This window comes from Telopea speciosissima, chromosome 3 (assembly GCF_018873765.1).
Source record: "Telopea speciosissima isolate NSW1024214 ecotype Mountain lineage chromosome 3, Tspe_v1, whole genome shotgun sequence".
Taxonomy (NCBI): domain Eukaryota; kingdom Viridiplantae; phylum Streptophyta; class Magnoliopsida; order Proteales; family Proteaceae; genus Telopea; species Telopea speciosissima.
The window spans coordinates 12669589-12690016 of NC_057918.1; the positions used below are offsets into that span (position 1 = coordinate 12669589).

The following is a 20428-nucleotide window of genomic DNA, read 5'->3' on the forward strand; positions in this document are numbered from 1 at the left end:
AGGACTATTAAGAATGTGTCTGGGTTGTCCATGGATCCAATAAATCTTATTCAAATGTAAATGATGATATTTAATCCGTGGCCGCCCTTATAGGGCCAGGTTCAACTCAGGCCTCAGCTTAGATTCGGGCCTATAAATCTCAACTTTGGCTCTGAGCAGGCTTCAGGTTGGCTTGGGCTTTCACAAAAAAATAAAAAAAATAAAAAAAGAGGTTGGCTTGAGTTTGCTGGGCCAAACTTGCAATCCTGGTTATACATGTCAAATATCCAAATTTCTACCATAGGGATTGTGGGGTTTACCAAAAAAAAAAAAAACCCATAGGGATTGTGGGTACACATGTCCAAAATTCAAATTTCAATCAAACAAAATTAGCTACACGATAGAAATAAATCTACCAACCAAAGATTCCTTCTAATTGGACCAACTAGACTGTTCCTTTATTAATTAGCATTGGAAAGCCTATGGAGAGAAAAAGTGTTTGGAAACCATTAGGGAGTTCTTATTATTATTTATTTTATTTTTGAAATGAAAAATATTCGTTAACAAAACAAAATCAGTCCATAACATATTTAACATGCATAGATAGCTTTCTATTTTTAACACAAATTCATAATTACAATGATAAATTGTTAGAATTGTGTGGCGCAACACAATTTTATTTTGTGTAATTTTTACACATTATTGGACATTTCTATATTCTCATTTTGTGGCATATGTCATGTGACATTTATATTTTGTGGCTTGTAAAATTAATTAAATTGGTACCATGATTTTTGGTCTACTTGGCTAGTGAACTGGTGTTTTGGATGATCATCTTGATGAACCACTTTGTAGTCCTCGACTTGATCGCACTTATCATGATGTATTACATGTTTATGTATGCATTGTTGGACTGTGATAGGTTTGAGGGGTACAAGTCAAAATTGCTCAGACTATGAGAGACATGAAGACTAGTCTCTTGATGGTCTAAACACATAAGGTCTGTGGAGTCCATCCATGAAAAGACCTCGTGTACGTTGAGTGTTGATCTTAGTGACTAATATTCCATTGCCAGTGTTTTGACAATTACGGAAGTGTATGCGTACCTACAAACTGCCAATTTAAAAGGTTTTATCGTCAATATAGTTTTGTGAAAATGTTTTTATTTATTGATATAAAAATATTATTTATTTTCTATCTTTGTAAAACCATTTTTTATTTGTTTAAGGGCAGTTTTGTAATTTTTGTTTTCTTTTTGTTTGGGGGCATTTTTGGTAATTGTCAAGGTAAGCCCAAGAGGCATTCTGGATATAGATATTAGGTGGCTAGCATCTCACTTAGGGTTGGACTTTATAGCTGATCTTTTTTACCCTAAAGATATAAATATCTCAAGGTCACACAGGCAAGGAGATCTTTTTAGAAGCTCAAAATACCGGGTTGTGGTATATCCTGTCCGGTGGGGTGAGCACCTTGATTGTTTGTGAGATCCTTGAAAATTCTAGTGGCTTCATCAAATTGTGTTCATCTACAATTTTTCTTCTAAAATTTACTAAGAGAAGTTTAAGTCTTCTTCTTCAACTCATTCAACAAAACATTTTAGATTCACATCTTCAAAAGGGTATGTCTTTTTCATTTTTCTCCTATTGAAAAATCTATAGATAAATAATTCTTATTGAGGATTTTGTTCTTCATAGTTGGAACTATATAATTCTTTATTTGAGATGCTTTTAGGACTCCTTTTTTCACATAAATAACACTAAACACATAGAGAGAAGTAAACAGCACATTTTGAAATACTCACTTTTCTTACATAAATAACACTAAACACATAGAGAGAGGTAAACGGCTCATTTTGAAATACTCACTTATATCACAACTACTAGGGGTGTCAATGGGCCGGTTCGGGCCGGTTTCGGTTCGGGCTTTTGGTTTCTGTAACTTTTATAGAAACCGAAACCAAACCATTAAGAAATATTCGATTTCGGTGCGGTTTGGTTTCGTGTCGTTTCGATTTATGATAACGGGTTGATATCGGTTTAGATTCGATTTGATACCGATTTTATATAACTAGTAAGGTCCATTAGTGCTAATTTTTCTTCTCTTTCTCTTTTAAATACATAAAATATTTCAAATACAACGCATCTTTGTATCCCGTGTCCTATGGCCTATGGATACAATTGGTTGTAATCACTAACAAAGGATATGAGATAAAGTGAGAAACTATCACAACACATTTAGGGACAATGGGGCATTAGGCATTTACGATTTACTCATTTATCGGGTTAGGTCGGTTCGGTTTGGGTTCGGTTACCGTGCACCTCTGGCTAGCCCAAACCAAACCAAACGCTTGCCTTTTCAGCCCAAGAGGCATTCTGGATATAGATATTAGGTGGCTAGCATCTCACTTAAGGTTGGACTTTATGACTAATCTTTTTCACCTAAATATATAAATATCTCAAGGTCACACAGGCAATGAGATCTTTTAGATGCTCAAAATACCGGATTGTGGTATACCTGTCCATTGGGGTGAAACACCTTGATTGTTTGTGAGATCCTTGAAAATTCTAGTGGCTTCATCAAATTGTGTTCATCTACAATTTTTCTTATAAAATTTACTAAGAGAAGTTTAAGTCTTCTTCTTCAACTCATTCAACAAAGCATTTTAGATTCACATCTTCAAAAGGGTATGTCTTTTTCATTTTTCTCCTATTGAAAAATCTATAGATAAATAATTCTTATTGATGATTTTGTTCTTCGTAGATTGGAACTATATAATTCTTTGTTTGAGATGCTTCTAAGACTCATTTTTTTACATAAATAACACTAAACACATAGAGAGAAGTAAACAACTTATTTTGAAGTACTCACTTTTCTTACATAAATAACACTAAACACATACAGAGAAGTAAACGGCTCATTTTGAAATACTCACTTATATCACAACTACATATAATACATAAGGGAAAGAGAATGATACTTGGTGCATTGTCTCTGCAACCAGACACAGGGGTGTGCGAAATGACCACTGCACCCCCTAGAAATTCTGCCTTTCCATGAGGGTGCGGCGATCATTTAACACGCCTCTGTGTCTAGGCACAGGGGTAGCGCCCTACGTGCACCCAGTTAGCGTTCTTTCTTTCAATACATAATTAAATCAAGGGAGAAAGAATGCTTACCGGTGCTGTGCCTCGATGTGTACCTGCACAGCCCAGCACAGAAAAGATCGGTGCTGCTCCTGTAAAGCGGAAAGAATCAGGGGCAGTGCCAGTCTTTCCACACTGGGCTGTGTCTGGGCGCAGGTACACGCCCAGGACAGCACCAGTTAGCGTTACCTTTCCCCTGTATCAATTTTGCAGAAAAAATGGAAACGAAAAATAGATTCATTTCGTCCGACTCCCTGATTCTAGACTTCGAATCTGTGGTTTCACCTTAACACTTATCATGGGCCCAGTACAGGTGGGATCGAGTTGTAGATCGTTGTTTTGTCGCTGACCCTCAGCAATTGATAAACAACGGTCGGATCGTTGTTGTCATACCATACACGATTACGATTAACTTACACACGATAAATACTTCCGAATAACATTGGAATTGGAGTTAGCGCGCAGGGGTGGTCTTTAGTATCTGTAGTTCGGACGTTCGGCGAGAAAAACCAAGAGATCTTGCACAGACGGAGTTGCAGAGGCTTCGAAGCCCAACCGCATCCACAGTCTTTTGGGTATCGAATCCGCTACTGAAGCTAACATCTTGCTGTGGAAGCTAATAAATCGGTTTAGGGTTTTCGACACGATGAGCGGATTCGGATTATTTATTTTAACTCTAGGGCTTCTCTCCTCTGTCGCTCAATCCCTCCGTTTTGACCTTCAGTCTGGTCACACCAAATGCATCTCGGAAGATATAAAGAGCAACTCTATGACTGTTGGGAAGTACAGCGTTGTTAATTTGAACGAGGGGTACCCGTTGCCCGATTCGCATAAGGTCACTGTGAGGGTAAGAATCTAAAGATTAATCACTATAACATGAGTCTCTGACCTCAGTTTCGTTTTGAATTTTATGATTTGTCTGCAATTCTAGAGCTTTGTCTCTTTGGTTGTGGTTAGAGTGACTGTGGTCATGGAATTATCAGGTTACCTCCTCTTACGGCAACAATTATCACTATGGAGAACTTGTGGAGTCTGGACAATTTGCTTTCACTGCTGCTGAGTCTGGTGACTACATGGCTTGTTTCTGGGTTCCTGAGCAGAAGCCACCAGTCAAGTTGACGGTTGATTTCGATTGGAAGAGTGGTGTTGCTGCGAAGGACTGGTCGAATGTTGCTAAGAAAGGGCAAATCGATGTAAGTAACTCATGTGCCATTATCTTCTGTAACTGTTTTTTCCTGGATTCGCATTACTTGGTACTCGTTCTGTTGTTTTGGTATTAAATTTATTGAGTTCAGGCCCTTCAAAATTTCCAGAAGGGCTATGCTTGTCGACTAGGTTGTGAGAAGACTGGTAAATACAACATTTGTCCCCTTTTGGTCTCAATGGTATTCACAATCAGTTCTGATGAACTGATCTGATAGGCCTCTTGGCTCTTGCAGAACATCAGATAGAAAAAGGGTCTCCACAATCCCTGTAATTCTATGTAATTTAATACATGTTATTGACTAAACTTTTTTTATGTGATAAATGTTATTGATTAAAATTATCTTGATTCATAACTCATCTTTGTACAAAAGAGGGAAGAGATAAGTTACATTACGAAGAATAGAAGAGTTAAAAAATGGGGAAGGAAGGGAGGGATGATTCAAGAGTGGTTACGGGGAGGCCAAGGGGGGGAACAAACTTGGTAGAGAGTTTCTCTCTCCCCATATTTGGCAAGCTCATCCATCATGGAGTGAACTGACCTTGGCTCCTGGTGGAACCAAGCATTCCTCACTGAGACGAGATCTGATCTCGCTAATCAAGGGGAAAACCTTCATGGACCTTTAGCATATGAGCCTTTGAGGTTAATCAACAGATCAGTGACCACTAAGTGTTGAATGCTTCTCAAATTGTCAGTCACCTGAAGCATTGGGACCTTGACATGTGGTAGCCAAATGGTAAGGTCCTCACTCTATTGCCACTAGGATCTGCATAGCTGATCTCAACTAGTTGGACCACGGATTATTTTGGTTGTGTGATTATAGTGATTTGGTTGTACACTAAAACTATTTGATTAGCTTCACCAGCCCCCTCCCCCCTCCTCCCCGGGAATAATAAAATAAAAACTATTTGGCCAACCTTTTTCAGCTGTATCAGCATCGTGGGTATGAATTTTCGTTGAATGATTTATATGAGATGTGAAATTGGATCCCTTTAATCAGCTTTTCATCCCCTTAACCTTGCTCTAGAGATGGATGGGCTGGTTTTCTTTGACGATTTTAGAGCCATCATTTAGATGGACGTCTGTGAAATCACAGGACAGTCATACTACAGGCTATGATATATGGTGTGGAATGTCGGGCAGTTAAGAAGCATCATATAGATAAACTCAGTTGAGCTGAGATGAGGATGTTGAGATGGATGTGTGAAAAACTAGGAAAAATAAAGTAAGGAATGATCATATAAAGAAGTTAGAATTTGGGAGTAGCTCCGATACATGATAAGCTACGAGAAAGTCGTTTACGGTGGTCTGACCATGTTCAACAGAGGCCTTTGGATGCTCCAATACAGAGGAGTGATTTGATTCAGATTGAAGGATCTAAAAGAGCCAGGGGTAGACCTAAAATGATTCTAGGAGAAGTGGTGAGGAAAGACATCCATAGCTTAGGCCTTGTATCAAGTATGACCTTGAAAAGAGCTGATTGGAGGGTAAGGATCCATGTAGCTGACCCATTTAGTTGGGATAAAGCTGAGTTTTTGTTGTTGTCAAAATCATAGCCAAATTATTTCCTTTGACGTTTAGAGTATTTGAACTACTAATCATCCTCAATTTTCATTTCCATGGGGTAAAGAAATCCTAGATGGAGATTTTGTTGTTCATGGGTTTATGGACTCTGGGATAAATGTATGAAGGTCAATTTCTGTTTACAAGGTCTTGGGATGAACTTTTCCTTGAAAATATTTCTTGTCATTTTTTTGGCATTTCAAATATGACTACTGTAGAGAAGAGATCAGATGAGGGATTGTAGCACCTGTATTAGGGTCCAGACTTCATTTGTTTGCTTTTCAGTTTTACCAGTGGGGATTGTAAATCTTTACTGAGGACAAGAAACCTGACCTGAAGACATACTAGACAATGACCTTCTCAGTGCTAGTTTTGAGGTTGTCGTTGGATACCTCAAAAAGTTTTTACTTGTATGTATGCCAAAGTTGGCAAAAGCTGCGTATCATGTTTTGGTGAGGAGGATGTCTTACTGGAACAGACTAACTTGGTTCTATTCACCTACAACTTTTCTCTTCTCTTTTATAGTCTGTCTTTGTGTATCACCCTGGTCTATAAAGTACCTTGCCAAGAAGCTGGTGGAAGTTATCCTCTTTGAAGTATTGAAACCCATCCATTGAATTGAGTGTAAATGCTTTCTATGTTGAAATGAAAAAAAAAGGAAACTAAAAGAAAAGACACAATATTTATTACTACTTTTAGTGCTTCCTGGGGGATTTGGAGTGAGGAAAAGGATAAAAGATATTTATTTTGTTAATTTACATTTATGGGTGGCCTGATTTCACTGGTTTGATCCAGTTTGCTGGTTTGACCACTTATTTTACATCAACAGTGTCATGGAACGATGAGGAGAGAATTAATAGGGATCGATCATCTGTGGGAGTGTTCTCATTAATGTAACTCCTCTTTTGTGCCTCGGTCTCCCATTGGGAAAGTATTAGGTGCCTCTGGTTGTTGTGGTTGTTGTTGTATCATTTTCGTCCTGTATTCCACATCTTCTCAATAAAATTTCCTTTTGTTATCTATCACCAAAAAAAAAAAGTGTTATGGAATGAGTAGGTTTGTGTTAAAAGACATTATGTTACAATTCAAATAATATAATGAAAGATTAGCACTTTCAGGTCCCATTGCCTTTAAAGTTTCTTACTGTGGATGTGTGTTAATATACATTATTGTAGCCCTTACTAAACAGCTCGAGCTTATGGGATACGCAGTTGTGATATGGTATCAAAGGCAGGAGGTCGGGTGTTCGATCCCTGGTAGCGCTAGGGATACGTATTATGTATTGTTGTGCAGCTTGTTGTGCTCCTTGGTGCTACATGATGGCGCCATCACTTGATGGTGTCACACAGAGCCATGTGTGTATGAGCTTGTGCGTGGGGGGGGGGAGGTTGTTGATGTGTGTTGATATGCATTGTTGGTCTTTACTTAACAGCTCGAGCTTTTGGGATAAGCTGTTGTGACACTTTTGTGGAAAGGAATTTAATTTTTTAATTAGCTGTCTGATAGTTTAACGATATTGTTTTGCATAACATGGCTGAATATGAGCTGATGAGGGAAAATATAGGCTTCCATCACATTCTAAGACTTAATCCAGTAGCTGATATGTTAGCAGGGAAATTCTGATTAATTTTTAAACGTTGGAAACACGTGCCCTATGTAGAACATTATCTTCTTGCCCCCCTTTTTTTTTTAATATATTCCACTATTTACTATTGAAGAGAGATTTCTAATTTTAGTGAACATGCGCATTCCTTGGGAGGTAGCTACTGAATTATATTTGAGTTTTTTTTCCCTCCTATTTGTACTGTTCCAGGTCATGGAGCTGGAGCTGAAGAAGTTGTTCGACACTGTATCATCCATTCATGAAGAAATGTTTTATCTCCGTGAAAGGTAAGCTAGTAGGTCAAGTTTCCATTAACCAAAGCTTCTCTCTCTCTCTCTCTGTGGATTGTTAGATATCCAAGGAAAATGATGATTGTTCGCTAGTGTTCTGGGACATGGCTGGTGCCCCGAGCTGGACACTGTTTGGATTGGATACTAGCCATGCTTCCCAGAATGCGCACATGGTTTTAGTTCTTCCGTCTATCTAATGCCTTTTGTTTCTTAACCATTTAGTCTTTTTCTTTTTCCTTTCTTTTTGTGGCTGTCTCAGGGAGGAAGAAATGCAGGAACTTAATATAAAAACCAATTCCAGAATGGCCTGGTTGAGCTTTCTTTCATTGTTAGTATGCTTGTCAGTGGCAGGCTTGCAGCTATGGCATTTGAAGACGTTTTTTGAGAGGAAGAAGCTCCTGTAGTTCTTTCTTAGAATATTTCTTTTGCTTCTGTAATTTTCCCCCAACAATAATGTATTTAAGAGAAATTACATGAACAGGCCAGAGAAAATAGACACTTAACTTATTAATGTAGTTTATCACTTCGATTCTGTTTTCTACAGCAACCTTTACCCACTGTTGGTCTATTAACTTTAGTACTCTGTTTTGCTGTTGTAATCCTACCATGAGATATCTGGTGTGTAGCCAAAAGCCTTAATGTTCTTGTTCATACCCTCAATGGTGGCATATATATCCCTTCTTAAAGGATGACTCTTATCAGCGGCCACAAACTCATGAACTGTACTTCCCACTTCGATTGAGCTGCTACCTGGAGGTCGCCGTTGCATCATCTGATCTCTTACAGTTAACTTATTGTTCCACATACCTGCAGCAGCATAGGTGTTAGACATGGTAACATCATCACCAGCGTGGTTAGGCTCTAACTCACGCAGCCGGTGATGGATATTTGCTGCAAGTTCAATGTTCCCATGGAGGCTACTAGCACTGAGCAAGGTACGCCACACCACTACACTTGCCTGAATTGGCATGTTCATGATAAAGCCATAGGCCTCTTCCAGAAGCCCAGCTCGGCACAAGAGATCAACAATGCAGCCATGGTGAGAAATCTGAGGGGTCAAACCATAATTTTCCTTCATGCTTTTCAAATATTGCCTCCCTTCTTCCACAAGCCCTGCGTGGCTACAAGCCATTAAGACTCCAATGAATGTAACTTGGTTGGGTAGCACTAAATTACTTCTCTGATCACTATTGTTCCTGTTTCTATTCCTGCACCTGTTACTTTCTTCCATTTTCTCAAAAAGTTGCAGAGCTTCTTCTGTTTGCCCATGCAGAGCGTGGCCGACAATCATTGATGTCCAAGTAGCGACATCCTTCTGCTTCACCCTATCAAACAATCTCCTGGCTTTTCTTATGTCCCCACATTTTGCATACATGTTTATGAGAGCATTATTAAGGCATAGATCTGCTTCAACCCCTTGATAACGACAGACATAGGCATGGATCCATTCTCCCATGTCCAGCGCTCCAAGATCTGCACATGCAGAGAGAGCAACAGTGACAGTCACCTGATCTGGCTCCACATTATCCACTTGCATTTGTCTGAAGATCTTGAGAGCCTTATTAGGCTTCCCGTTGTTGACATAAGCTGAAATCAAGGCAGTCCAGCAGACAACATTTTTGGAGGGGATTTCATCGAACAGGCGATGTGCATCATCAAGGTTTCCCATTGCCGAATACATATTCAGTAGAGTTGTTTGAAGGAAAATGACTGATTCAAAGCCCAGGTTTATGATCATAGCGTGAACTTGTTTGCCTTCTCCGACATGGGACTTCAGAGTGCATGCCTTGAGGATGAGGAGGAGGGAGAAGCTGTCGATGCAAGAAGTGCCTTTTCTCCATAGGCTTCGAAAGAGTAAGAGGGCCTTAATGGTGGAGCTGGTCTTGACGTAGCCCTTAAGAATGGTGTTTGATTTTTGTGGTTTGAGGTGGCTATGGAGTTGAGCTTCCTGTTGGATGGTAGAATATAACTTGGTCAAGGTTGTCAAGGGCGAAGGATACCTACTCAGGAATCTCATGATATGGGTGACTCGAAGGGAGAGGCAAAAAGAACGGGTAGAGGAGGGTAATGGTGACGTTGAACATATTAGTATAAAGTCAATTGGGGAATTTATGTGGAAATTTGGGTTGTAAAGAGGCTATCTTCACCCCACCTGCATGCGATCCCTCAGATGGCTCTTTTGCTAATAGTAGGACAGAATTTAGCAATAATTTCAATGGGTCTCAGTTTCTGTGAGAAGTGACAACCCTTTTCGCGTGGATTACAACCTGGTGGTGATACGTTCATGAATCATCATAACGAAGTGTAGGAATCTCCCTTCAACTCCAATGACCCAAAAGACCATCTCCAAGTGAGAGTGATCGAACCCCCAAAATCCATTTCAAGACTGTTCGTCTGCCTCTTCTAAAATTTTAACAGCAGATTTATGGTGTCCATTCCATAGCAGCGGGCAACATCATTGCACAGAGCATACGCTTGGCTCGGGACCGCCCATTTATAATGATTGTATAACTCAGACTATCAAGCATCGGGTTGCAAGCTCTCATGTCCTTAAAATACTTACTGGCCAATCTGACCTATAGAGCTAAGCAACAGTACCTGTTTTCCTTGTTGCAGCGCTGCAAAAGAAGCAAGGAGCTCACCCAGATTCATGCCCAGATAGTGGTTAATGGCTTCTCTCAGAAAAATTACATTCTTGCCAAGCTTTTGTCCTTCTGCGTCACCTCTGGGAGCCTCGTACGTGCCCAACTGGCTTTTGACCAGATCATGGATCCGAGCACCATTCTATGGAATCAGATGATCAGAGGGTACGCTTTGAGCGAAACACCAAAGAAATCCTTCCAGTTATACAATCAAATGGGAGCTACTGAAGCCAAACCTGATGGTTTCACCTTCTTGTTCCTTCTTAGTGCTTGTCTAAGACCGTCCTACTTGAAAGAAGGGGAACAACTACATGGGAGAATTATGTCCAATGGACTCTGCTCAAATGTTTTTGTGCAGACAAATCTAATCAACATGTATGTTACTGCAGGAGGGGTTGCTGGTGTTCTCAAGGCACGTAAGGTGTTCGATGAGATGACTCAACGGAGTGCAAGGACATGGAATTCCATGCTTTCTGGCTATTTTAGATGTGGAGACGTTAAGACTGCAGGGGAAATATTTGATAGCATGCCAGAGAGGAATACCGTATCATGGACAACCATGATTGCAGGCTATGCCAAGACCGGGAAATGCAAGCAGGCACTGGCATTGTTCTATCAGATGAGGAAAGCTCATGTGGAAGTGGACCAGGTAGTTTTATTAGCAGTATTATCAGCTTGTGCTGAACTAGGAGACTTGAGAACAGGAAGATGGATACACTCCTATCTTGACAAGGCTTCATGCATTCAAAAACCACATTATGTGCCTCTAAAGAATGCACTCATTCATATGTATGCAAGTTGTGGAGTTATTGAAGAAGCTTACAGGATGTTCAAAGAGATGTCACACAGAAGCACCATCTCTTGGACAACCATGATCACAGGTTTCGCAAAGCACGGCTTTGGAGTGGAGGCTCTGGCTGTCTTCCGGTGGATGCAAAGTGTGGAAGGAGAAGGAAATAGACCTGATGAGATAACCTTCATTGGGGTGCTGTGTGCCTGCAGCCACACGGGATGGGTTGACGAGGGTCTCACTTATTTCAAGTGCATGACTACCACTTACAACCTTGAGCCAAGGATTGAGCACTACGGGTGCCTGGTTGATCTGCTGAGTCGTGCAGGTCAATTGGATGAAGCGCAGAAGCTTATTGAGACTGTGCCGATGAAACCAAATACTGCTATATGGGGCGCTCTCCTTGGTGGTTGCAGGATTTACAAGAATGTGGAGCTTGCAGCCAATATTGATAACCAGTTGGTTTTAGAGGTTGAGCCAGACCAAGCTTCTGGATTTCTAGTGCTCTTGTCGAACGTGTATGCCGCAGCCAAAAGATGGGATGATGTTGTTACGGTTAGACAGAGGATGGTTGCAATGGGTCTGAGGAAGCCTTCAGGTCGCAGTTGGATCCAAGTGGACGGAGTCATCCATGAATTTGTTGCAGGTGATCAGAGCCACAGGCATGCGACTGCTATCTACAAGATGGTTGAAGAGATCACAAGGCTGGCCCAATTGGAAGGCCACGTACCATGCACATCAGAAGTCTGTTGGATGTAGAAGACTAGGGGAGGGTGAGCAGTTTCTCTACATTCACAGTGAGAAATTGGAGATGGCTTTTGGGTTGGTCAGCATCCCAGACATAGGGACATCAATTCTAATTGTAAAAAATCACAGGGTCTATTCAGACTTCAGGCTGCCATTCCATCACTAAATTTGTTTCAATGATTTTTGACAGAAATATCATTATAAAAGATCACACTCGATTCCACTAATTTCAATGCTATATTATAGGGGATCACAGAAATATCCACTCCAATTCCCTCAAAAGTGCAGTGAGGTGCGGTTTGGGGAAGAGAGCTCAACAAGTTGAAGATGTTAAATCCAACAGTGCCGAGCTCGAGAAGGGAAAAAAAAAAACTGGGTCAATAGAGCTTGGCACCGTTGGATTTAGTATCTTCCACATGTCGAGCTCTCTGCACCGTTGAATTGGAGAGGATTTCAATCCGAGGAGCTTGTTCCTGTAACAAATATTGGCCTGTGTGTGTGTGTGTGCATGGTATAATCATCACGCAAATGCACAAGAATTCATTTGAAAGAAACAATCCACAAAGTTTGGGATTTTATTCAAATGACACATTTACCAGTCTAGCAAACAAGTCAAATAAAGTCTCAAGAGAACTCAAACACACGCAGGGTCCCCAATCTTTATTTAGTAAACTGATACGGAGTGGGCATAAACCCTACTTTGACCGGGGGCCTATTGGGATATTTAGGTGCTCTTTTCATTCATCATCATAGTCCTTGCGGTGGTGGTGGTGGTGGTGCTTCTGATAGCGGTGCTTCTTCTTTTCATCATCATCATCGTCAGAATCATCATCTCCCTGAAAATTGTAATAGTATATAATTAGAATGGAGCACACCTCAACAAAACAATGAACCAACTTTTGCTATTTCTCAATAACATCAGTTACAACTTTATTTCAAGGTATTCAAAGTATGTTTTATTTCGCTAACAATTTACATTCAAACTCAAACGTCTGTGTAGGCACATTTGTGAGAATTTGCTTTTTTGGATGATTCAGAAGCTTAACATAACATTGCAAAACCATAAACCAGGATTGCATACTTTAAAATCAATTTAATTAGAGAAGTCTAAAACCCTTCATTATCAATACTAGCAAACTCTGGGTCCTTGAGATTTGTTCCAATTTAGTTGCATGCTTTGTATGGGGTATCCAACATTTACGAGATGAGAACAGAAACCCAACAAAAAATTTAGTAAAAAACGAATAGCAAGGATTCTCGAATGTCATCCACATGAAATAGATTTTAAGCAGAGAATGATTAGCATTCTCGAATGCCATCCACATGAAATAGATTTTAAGCAGAGAATGATTAGCATAGTTTCATGGCATGAAACCATGTACAACTCAAGTTTGAAGAGTTGTAAAATGATTCTAACTCCACCAAAATCCTGAGGCATGATAGGGAAATTTCTTCATTTAAACCTAAGATCCACCTAAAACAGGAGCATTGTTCACAACACATGGTCACTGGCACCAGAAAATTAAACAAGACTCTGTACCAGGCTGACGCAGCCTCTCACACTATAGGCCCCCAGCTTTTGAAAAAGGGAATTCGATTTAAAACTACTAAAGGAGCAGTAACATGCTAGAATTTCAGATAAAGTAACAAGGAAGGTAGCTAGTTAACGTGACAAGATTCAGAAGTGATATATTCTTCCCTCCATCCACAAGGTTTCGACACAAACCAGAATCGAATTTTTTTCCAACAGGAAAATTGGGAAGCAAAGCCATTACGCCAAGTTTACTGAAAAAACAGACTTAGTGGGTACAACGGATCAAAACCCCAATTCGATTCAAAGCAGAAAGCAGCAACCAAATCACCCAATCAAATCATCAAATGGGTGAAAATCCATTTACTATTAGAAATCAAAAGATAATCCCACCATCTCATTATTTAAAATAGCGATAACTAAGAACAGAAACTACTATCGCTGACTAACTATTCATCTGATATAGAGATCGCAACAAGATTCAAAGATCAACTCACAGATTTCTTGCGACCATAGCTTTCTTCTCCATAACTGCTCTCCTGGAACTTCTGAGGCTTGTCTTCGTCATTGAAGCTAGATCTCCCATAAGCTGGCTTTGGATACTCCTCCTCCGGCTGCCCATAGCTGGGCCTCTCATAAGAGGGCTTCGGGTAACCCTCTTCCTCCGACTGCCCATAGCTGGGCCTCCCATAAGAGGGCTTCGGGTAACCCTCTTCCTCCGACTCCCCATAGCTGGTCTTTCCATAAGCCGGCTTCGGGTACTCCTCCTCCTGCTGCCCATAGCTGGGTCTTCCATAAGAGGGCTTGGGATACGATTCTTCCTCCTGCTGTTCATAGCTGGGTTTCCTATAAGGTCTCCGAGGTGGCTCCTCCTCGTAACTAGGCTTCTCATCTTCGTTCCTACCATAGCTTGGCCTCTCATATTCCGGTTTCTCATACTCAGTCCTCCCATAACTGGGCTTCTCGGTCCTCCCATAACCATACCCTCCACCGCTTCCTTCTTCGTCTTCCGATCGGCTGGGCGGAGGATAAGCCCCACCTTCCTGCTCCCCACCATAGCCAGGCCTGGCCGGCCGGCCACCATATCCAGACCCGTACTCCGACACAGGCTCTTCCGGTTCAGGCCTTCGACCATACCCAACCTCGCTCTCACCACCATAACCGGGCTGGGATCCATAGTTTGGCTGTGGCTTCGGCCTTCCTCCATAGCCGTACTCATCGCTGCCGCCGTATTCTACAGGTGGTTCTTCACCATGAGGGTGGAAGCTGGGAGCGGCCTGAGGCCTCGGCTTGGGGCGAGAGTAGCGGCTAAACTCGGCCTGCTGAGCCTCCTCAGTGTAAGCGGAGGGTTCAGCAGAGGAGGTGTACTGGGACCTGCCATAATCGAAATCGGAAGTCGAGGAGGAGATCGGGTAGCAGGTCTCATCGGTAGGTTGAAGGGGGCGACCGAAGGTGAGAGCGAGATCATATCCTCCGCCGTAAGGGGTGGGATCGTACTCGTCGAAGTCATCCACATCTTCGCCTCTCGATCCGTATGCCATAGCTTCTTTACCTTTCTTTTTTTTTTTTCAGATCTGATCGAACTCTGCAAAATCTCTAGATCTGCTAAAATAAAAGTAAGGTCTCGAAGGGGATTTTATGGAGCGTTTCCGTGTCTCTGGAATTTGGGGAGAGAAAGAAAGAAGAAGGCCCTTAGATCTGTAAAGAATAACAAAACTACCCCTCAGTGGCCCTTCCTTTCCCTCATGGCCACTCTTACTTTGAGAGGGCTAAAGGCGAAACCGTCTGGAGCCTGAACCGAATCAGATCTTTTGTTTTTGGGTTTATTTACTTTGGGAAGTAATTTTCCTTCTTTATTCCACTACTAATAATAAAGGAAAATGGAGTCCATTGGGGTAAAATTAGGATCAGGTTTTGTCATTTGCATCTCATTATCACTCTCACAATCATCGTCGTTGTCATCATCACCGACTATTTTACTATCAATGGATATAAAGATGACAAGTTGCCCAATAGATTTTAGCCAAACTTTAATATTTTTGTTTTTAATTATTTTCTTTCCAAAGAGAGAGTTACCATGCCGACATTTTCTATTGGTGGAAATGATTTGGTCAATGGTAGGTGTGTGTATGAATATCTTGTAAATTTTTTAAATGATTTCTTTTTTGAGAGGATTATCATTATGCATCATATATCATAGTTAGTTGTATGACTATTCTATAAAATTTTCTTTTAAATTTTAAAGGGATTACGTCAATCACATCAAATTTTGGAGGCATTTCTTCATTTCATCCATCCTATTACATGATCACCCCATTGCATAATTAGTAGACCATGACCTATTAACCTGAAATGATTCTAGTGATCAAAAAGGTTGAAAGCATGGTTTAAAAAATTGGCGTTGGATCGATTCGATTAGTCATAATCAATCCCAATTCCAAACGTTCCAAAGTGGTCAATTCTTATTTCTAAGGTTTTTGCGATTAATTTGGTTGCAGTGATCTATTTGACCCTCGATTTCGGCCATAATTTATTGTTTTCTTCTTTTCATCAATTTTTTTGGACAAAGTTTTCCTCCATCCATAGAAGACGTTTCATCCGTCATCCTAGGGTTCACAAACCCTCCTAAGGTTTTTGTGTGTTTCAAAATACCCTCCCAATATCCATTCCTGCCTCTCCCGCCCTTCGGTGAATGGAATTCCATTTACCGAGGATGGAGGGAAACCCAGTCTTTTTTTTTTTTTTGGTGCAAAAATATCAATAGATTAAATGATGTCAACTTAAGATAAACAAACTTCAAAGGACCGAGTATTTCTTCAGCCACGTAGAATACAAATTTATTTATCGTGGGTCTTTAGATACTTGTAGAAGGATATCCCAAGGATATTTTGGAAAACATACTAAAACCCTAAGATGGTGTGGTGAACCTTTATCGCATGACAGAAAACTTTCCCCAATTTCAAAGGACAAAAGGATTTAATTTTAAGGGAAAAAGTTGGCCATGCTGCCAGGATGCCCACATGTGTCATCCTCTCTCCTCCCCCTTTGGAAAAGACACCCTTACTCTTCTGTGTCCAGCCCTGTGACTGATGTATTCTACCGAAAATTAGTGGCATACCACATACCCAACTCTCTCCTTACTTTTGAATAAAACTTACAAGTAAACCTTCCAGTAATACAAATTTAAGCACTAGTCAATGATGAGGATGAACAAATAAAAGGAAATTCAGACCATTTTCATAACTGCATAGACTATGGAGAGCGTATGTCCAGTTGACAGAGAACGACCAATTTGAAAAGAAAAATGAAATGGAAGACCGAAGGAACAAGTTCAAGTAGAATAATGGGAATCTAAAGTTGCCAAATTGCAGAGAAAATCCATGCTACTACATTTCAAGTTGAGTATGTGTGGAAGAAGAAAAGAGAGATATTAGGCCAGCCTCACTTTTTATTGACTTCTTCTGGCTGGAAATCGTTTCTCTCGTCTTATGCAACTGCCATTGCTAATGGGCCATAACTTATTCCTCCCCAGGATGTCTCACCCTTCTGCCATGTATCCCTCATCCATGGTAGTTACTGAACTGTTTCATCAACAGCCTAGGAGCAATTTAGGAGTCAGATTATGTTTCTGGTTCATCCTAATCACTTGTCACAAACTACAACCTGGTCGGCAAAATTTGATCAATTGGCTTGAACCCTAAACATCTGAATAAGAAAAAGTAGAAGAAAAGATTTTTGTTTTTGTAAGACCAACTTCGGAGGAGATCCATTCCAGGTTGTTCTTTTCTTTTTCTTTTTTTTTTTGTTTTTCTATTGGGCTGGGATGGAGAGTAAGAACCATCTAATCTAGGAGGAGTGTTTAGCTGGAAACTCAGTGGATGGAAAAGACTTTCAAGGGAGACACTATTGGATCATTGCCAAACTTACTAAAGGAAAGAAACCTTCGGATTTTCAGAAACAAAACCCAAGCCTGATCAACGATTGTGAGAGACATTTGTGATGATGTTGAAGACACATGTAGAGCCTCTGTTCCTAAGGGCCAAGCCTTGGGCTCCCCGTTTTCTTTCTTGGTTTCTTTGTGGTTGAGCGGGTTCCCCTTGGGGTGCCCCAGGGCTGGTCGGGTTAGGTTTCTGTGCTGCTTTGTTTTGGGTTTGGGGTTCCTCCTTCTCTCCTTGGGCTTATACTTGAGGGTCCAGTGGGTTCCCTTGATTATCTTTTCATCTTCTTTGACAATAAAGTTGATTTTTAATCAAGAGAAAGAGAAAAACACCTCATTGTTTGTCTAGTTTTCAATCCCCATAAAATTACATGCATGGTCTCCGAATCTCGAATACAAGACAGGTGTGTCCAAGGGACACTTTCCCTCTATATAGAGAATGAAAATAGTGTATTTTTTTTAAGGGAACTAGTTTTCTGTCCGGGAGTGTGGCCTATGCCAGCACTCCCATGTGTCTATCTCTCTCTTCCTCAAAACAATGGGGGTAGAGGTGTCTTTTCATAAGGGGAGGAGAGAGATAGATTCATGGGAGTGTGGCATAGACACTTTTTTTTTTTTTTTGGAATGAGATAAACAAAAAGGACGACCGAAAATAGTTGTTGAGGGATATCTGTTAATGTTCTATTGCTCCTATTTGCTCTCAACACACTCTCTCTCATGTGTTTTCATCTCCTTGTTGGTTTTACCAAGTTTTGATAGTTTTATAAGAGATTGTTGAACAATAATCTTGATGTCTCAATGTGGCCCATTAGTTGAGTGCACGCCTTTATCTTGGAGTTCGATTCGCAATGAACCCAATTTGCATCATAGTGGGTGAATATAATTTTAAAGAGAGTGACCAGTGGCACGCCTCAACCCACTCTCATTTGTGTTCAAGTGCCACATTGTGATCGTAGCAGTTGATGTTCTGTTTGCGAAAAGAACTCTTAAAGTGTCCATGATCAATCCATTTTATTGGTGCCGTTTAAGTTAAGTTCTATATCTCATTCTAGTGATTTGAATTCTTAACATTAGTAACCTCAACCTGTCCAGTTTCCCCATCTGAGTACGAGTCAAACATTAAGGAATGATGCAGCCAATCGAGACTGTTCATCAGAATGAGGTCCTTTTGGACAGGCATGGGTTACAAATCAAATGGGAAGCCAGTATAAGAGTTTTTACTAAAAATGAAATAGGAACGCTGGACTAGGAATTTACAATTCTCCAAATAGAGGTCCATGTCTTTGGAGGACACAAAGATTAGTAAAATGCATACCAGAATGAGCAGTGATGACATTACCTACGGGATCAAATCAAATTGCAGAAGGAAAAAAAAATGAGATTCAATGTTACTCATGTAAAACACTAGATGATAACTTCAATTAATAAATACCTTAGCTATATATTTTTTCTTTTCATAGAATTTAGTTTTATATCTCATTAGTGATGATGACACAATGATTATTTTTGGAACCTGAGCTGACTGGAATACTCAACGTACTTGATTTTGCTGTCTTGAGAGGTTTGAAGCTAAAAGAAGTTTGATGCTCTAATGATGCGATACCTGGACTTCTTCCAACTCCATCCCTTTCCCCTTGGCCCCTTGAAGTCCTTGACTACCTTTTGAAGATCTCTACTAATTCTGTTGATAGTCGTTTCCTAACTAGACCCTTGTGAATTGGTTTAGGTGTTTTCTGGGCTCTGCCCCCCATACCCCTTGCTGTATAGACGTATGTACTTCCTTTTTCTAATATAAATACTTTCTTTTACCATAAAAAAAAAAGGTGAACTGCCGTTTTTTTTGCCGGTTTTGGGAGGAGGGGGGGGGGGGGGCGCTACAGACTACATAGTCTTTGCAGCCAAGAATCCTTTGGGCATTTTAGTTTCATTGTTCGTATGGAAGCACAACTTCAGGGCACATGGGCATACATATGGCTATAACCACCACTGAGTTGCCACATCCATCTGATCCAGTATGTTTCCTTGTAGACCCTATTAAGAAAATTTGAGATTTTCCATGAGATTGATGATTTCTTAACTGCAACTTGGAGAGTAAAAGGATACAAACAATATGTTTCAACAAAAGATTTAAATTAAAAAAAAAAAAAAAAAAAACATAAGAAACAGATCTATTTAAAGCTCCTCTATGAAACAACCAACAAACTAGTTTGATTGCAAATAAAATCAGCCATTGAAGCCTTTATCAATGAAATTCCAGGAATCTCAGAAGTTTTAACACCCTAGAACGTAAAAAATTCCAGTATTTACAGTAGACAACACTAGAGTCTTAACAAAATTTCCAACGTGACTACTAAAAGTAAAATAGCTGATGGCTAGAATGCCTATTTTGGCTTATGACAACAATTTTTAGAGAACAAATTATAGCGAAAATAAAATTGGTGAGTTAAAACCTCCTTGACCTGCTCCTTGAAGATCCACATGATATAAGGATGCTGGAATTTGGGTGGATGGGGGTGGGGGGGGGGGTGGAATGGACCTATCCTTTGCATCTCATAATTGGAATCAACCATGCTGGCATAGGATCCATCAAATAAGCCATACTTTTTTAAGTCATCCAATTGGGTATCATACATCTCAATCTGTACAACTAAAAAAAGCAGCAGAAGTGGAAATGATCGAACCTTGGAGAAAATTAACAAGGTCCAACCCATCTCATTACACGGCAGTCATGGATTAAAGATGCTCCAGTGATGATCCACAGATAGACTATCTTTAACCTTTTCAAGTCTCTTGAGGATGTCCAAGAAAGAAGGTCTCTGGTTCATGTCAGCAGCCCAGCACTGGTCTATCAACCTAAAATATTCAATACTAATTAAATGAGAACCCTTTTATCCATGGTTGACGGGAAATATTCTGAACAGGAATTCAAAGCAATGCAAAATGCAACAATGATAAATCTGTCGAGAACCCCAAAGTACGAGCAAAAGGCCGGTAGCTCA

At 40.4% G+C, this 20428-nt stretch overlaps 5 protein-coding genes across 7 annotated transcripts in view; 2 read left to right on the plus strand and 3 right to left on the minus strand.

The window, feature by feature from the left end:
- Positions 1-3560: 3560 nt before the first annotated feature.
- LOC122656265 (transmembrane emp24 domain-containing protein p24delta9-like) lies at positions 3561-8313 on the plus strand. The gene is made up of 4 exons (XM_043850746.1): positions 3561-3969; positions 4106-4315; positions 7703-7779; positions 8042-8313. The coding sequence occupies exons 1-4, from the start codon at positions 3769-3771 to the stop codon at positions 8184-8186; spliced, it is 633 nt and encodes a 210-aa protein (XP_043706681.1). The 5' UTR covers positions 3561-3768; the 3' UTR covers positions 8187-8313.
- A 24-nt stretch (positions 8314-8337) lies between these two features.
- On the minus strand, positions 8338-9862 carry LOC122656263 (putative pentatricopeptide repeat-containing protein At1g74400). The gene has a single exon (XM_043850745.1). It carries the CDS (start codon positions 9797-9799, stop codon positions 8384-8386), a length of 1416 nt encoding a protein of 471 aa, XP_043706680.1. The 5' UTR covers positions 9800-9862; the 3' UTR covers positions 8338-8383.
- Positions 9863-10326: 464 nt separating this feature from the next.
- Positions 10327-12178, plus strand: LOC122654856 (pentatricopeptide repeat-containing protein At5g66520-like). Its single transcript, XM_043849124.1, has one exon. The coding sequence runs from the start codon at positions 10327-10329 to the stop codon at positions 11971-11973; it is 1647 nt and encodes a 548-aa protein (XP_043705059.1). The 3' UTR covers positions 11974-12178.
- LOC122653987 (integrin-linked protein kinase 1) overlaps positions 10754-20428 on the minus strand; it is a 28596-nt gene continuing 18921 nt past the window's right edge. The window contains exons 11-13 of one of the 2 annotated variants that reach the window (XM_043847960.1): positions 20151-20282; positions 11027-11036; positions 10754-10763 (exon numbers count right to left, since the gene is read on the minus strand). In XM_043847960.1, coding sequence (XP_043703895.1) covers positions 20156-20282 — 127 coding nt within the window. In that variant the 3' untranslated portion in view covers positions 10754-10763; positions 11027-11036; positions 20151-20155. Of the gene's footprint in view, positions 10764-11026; positions 11037-20015; positions 20283-20428 lie in introns of those variants that run through there. The other variant, XM_043847959.1, reaches the window with a different exon arrangement.
- LOC122653988 (uncharacterized protein At5g39570) lies at positions 12513-15078 on the minus strand. Of its 2 annotated transcripts, XM_043847962.1 has the most exons (4): positions 14408-15078; positions 14177-14377; positions 13990-14122; positions 12513-12797 (listed from the first exon to the last, which is right to left on the minus strand). In XM_043847962.1, the coding sequence occupies exons 1-4, from the start codon at positions 15031-15033 to the stop codon at positions 12699-12701; spliced, it is 1059 nt and encodes a 352-aa protein (XP_043703897.1). In that variant the 5' UTR covers positions 15034-15078; the 3' UTR covers positions 12513-12698. The 2 variants fall into 2 exon arrangements, with proteins under 2 accessions (XP_043703897.1, XP_043703896.1); XM_043847961.1 differs by having other exon boundaries at positions 13990-14377.

Excerpts from the sequence above, each read along its gene's own strand:
- LOC122656265 (XM_043850746.1), top strand. The coding sequence starts at position 3,769 with ATGAGCGGATTCGGATTATTTATTTTAACTCTAGGGCTTCTCTCCTCT. Across the intron at positions 4,316-7,702 it reads CTAAGAAAGGGCAAATCGAT|GTCATGGAGCTGGAGCTGAA; the intron begins GTAAGTAACTCA and ends GTACTGTTCCAG. Across the intron at positions 7,780-8,041 it reads ATGTTTTATCTCCGTGAAAG|GGAGGAAGAAATGCAGGAAC; the intron begins GTAAGCTAGTAG and ends TGGCTGTCTCAG.
- LOC122656263 (XM_043850745.1), bottom strand. The coding sequence starts at position 9,799 with ATGAGATTCCTGAGTAGGTATCCTTCGCCCTTGACAACCTTGACCAAG.
- LOC122654856 (XM_043849124.1), top strand. The coding sequence starts at position 10,327 with ATGTCCTTAAAATACTTACTGGCCAATCTGACCTATAGAGCTAAGCAA.
- LOC122653988 (XM_043847961.1), bottom strand. The coding sequence starts at position 15,033 with ATGGCATACGGATCGAGAGGCGAAGATGTGGATGACTTCGACGAGTAC. Across the intron at positions 14,378-14,407 it reads GAGAAACCGGAATATGAGAG|GCCTAGTTACGAGGAGGAGC; the intron begins GCCAAGCTATGG and ends CGAAGATGAGAA. Across the intron at positions 12,798-13,989 it reads GCTATGGTCGCAAGAAATCT|GGAGATGATGATTCTGACGA; the intron begins GTGAGTTGATCT and ends TACAATTTTCAG.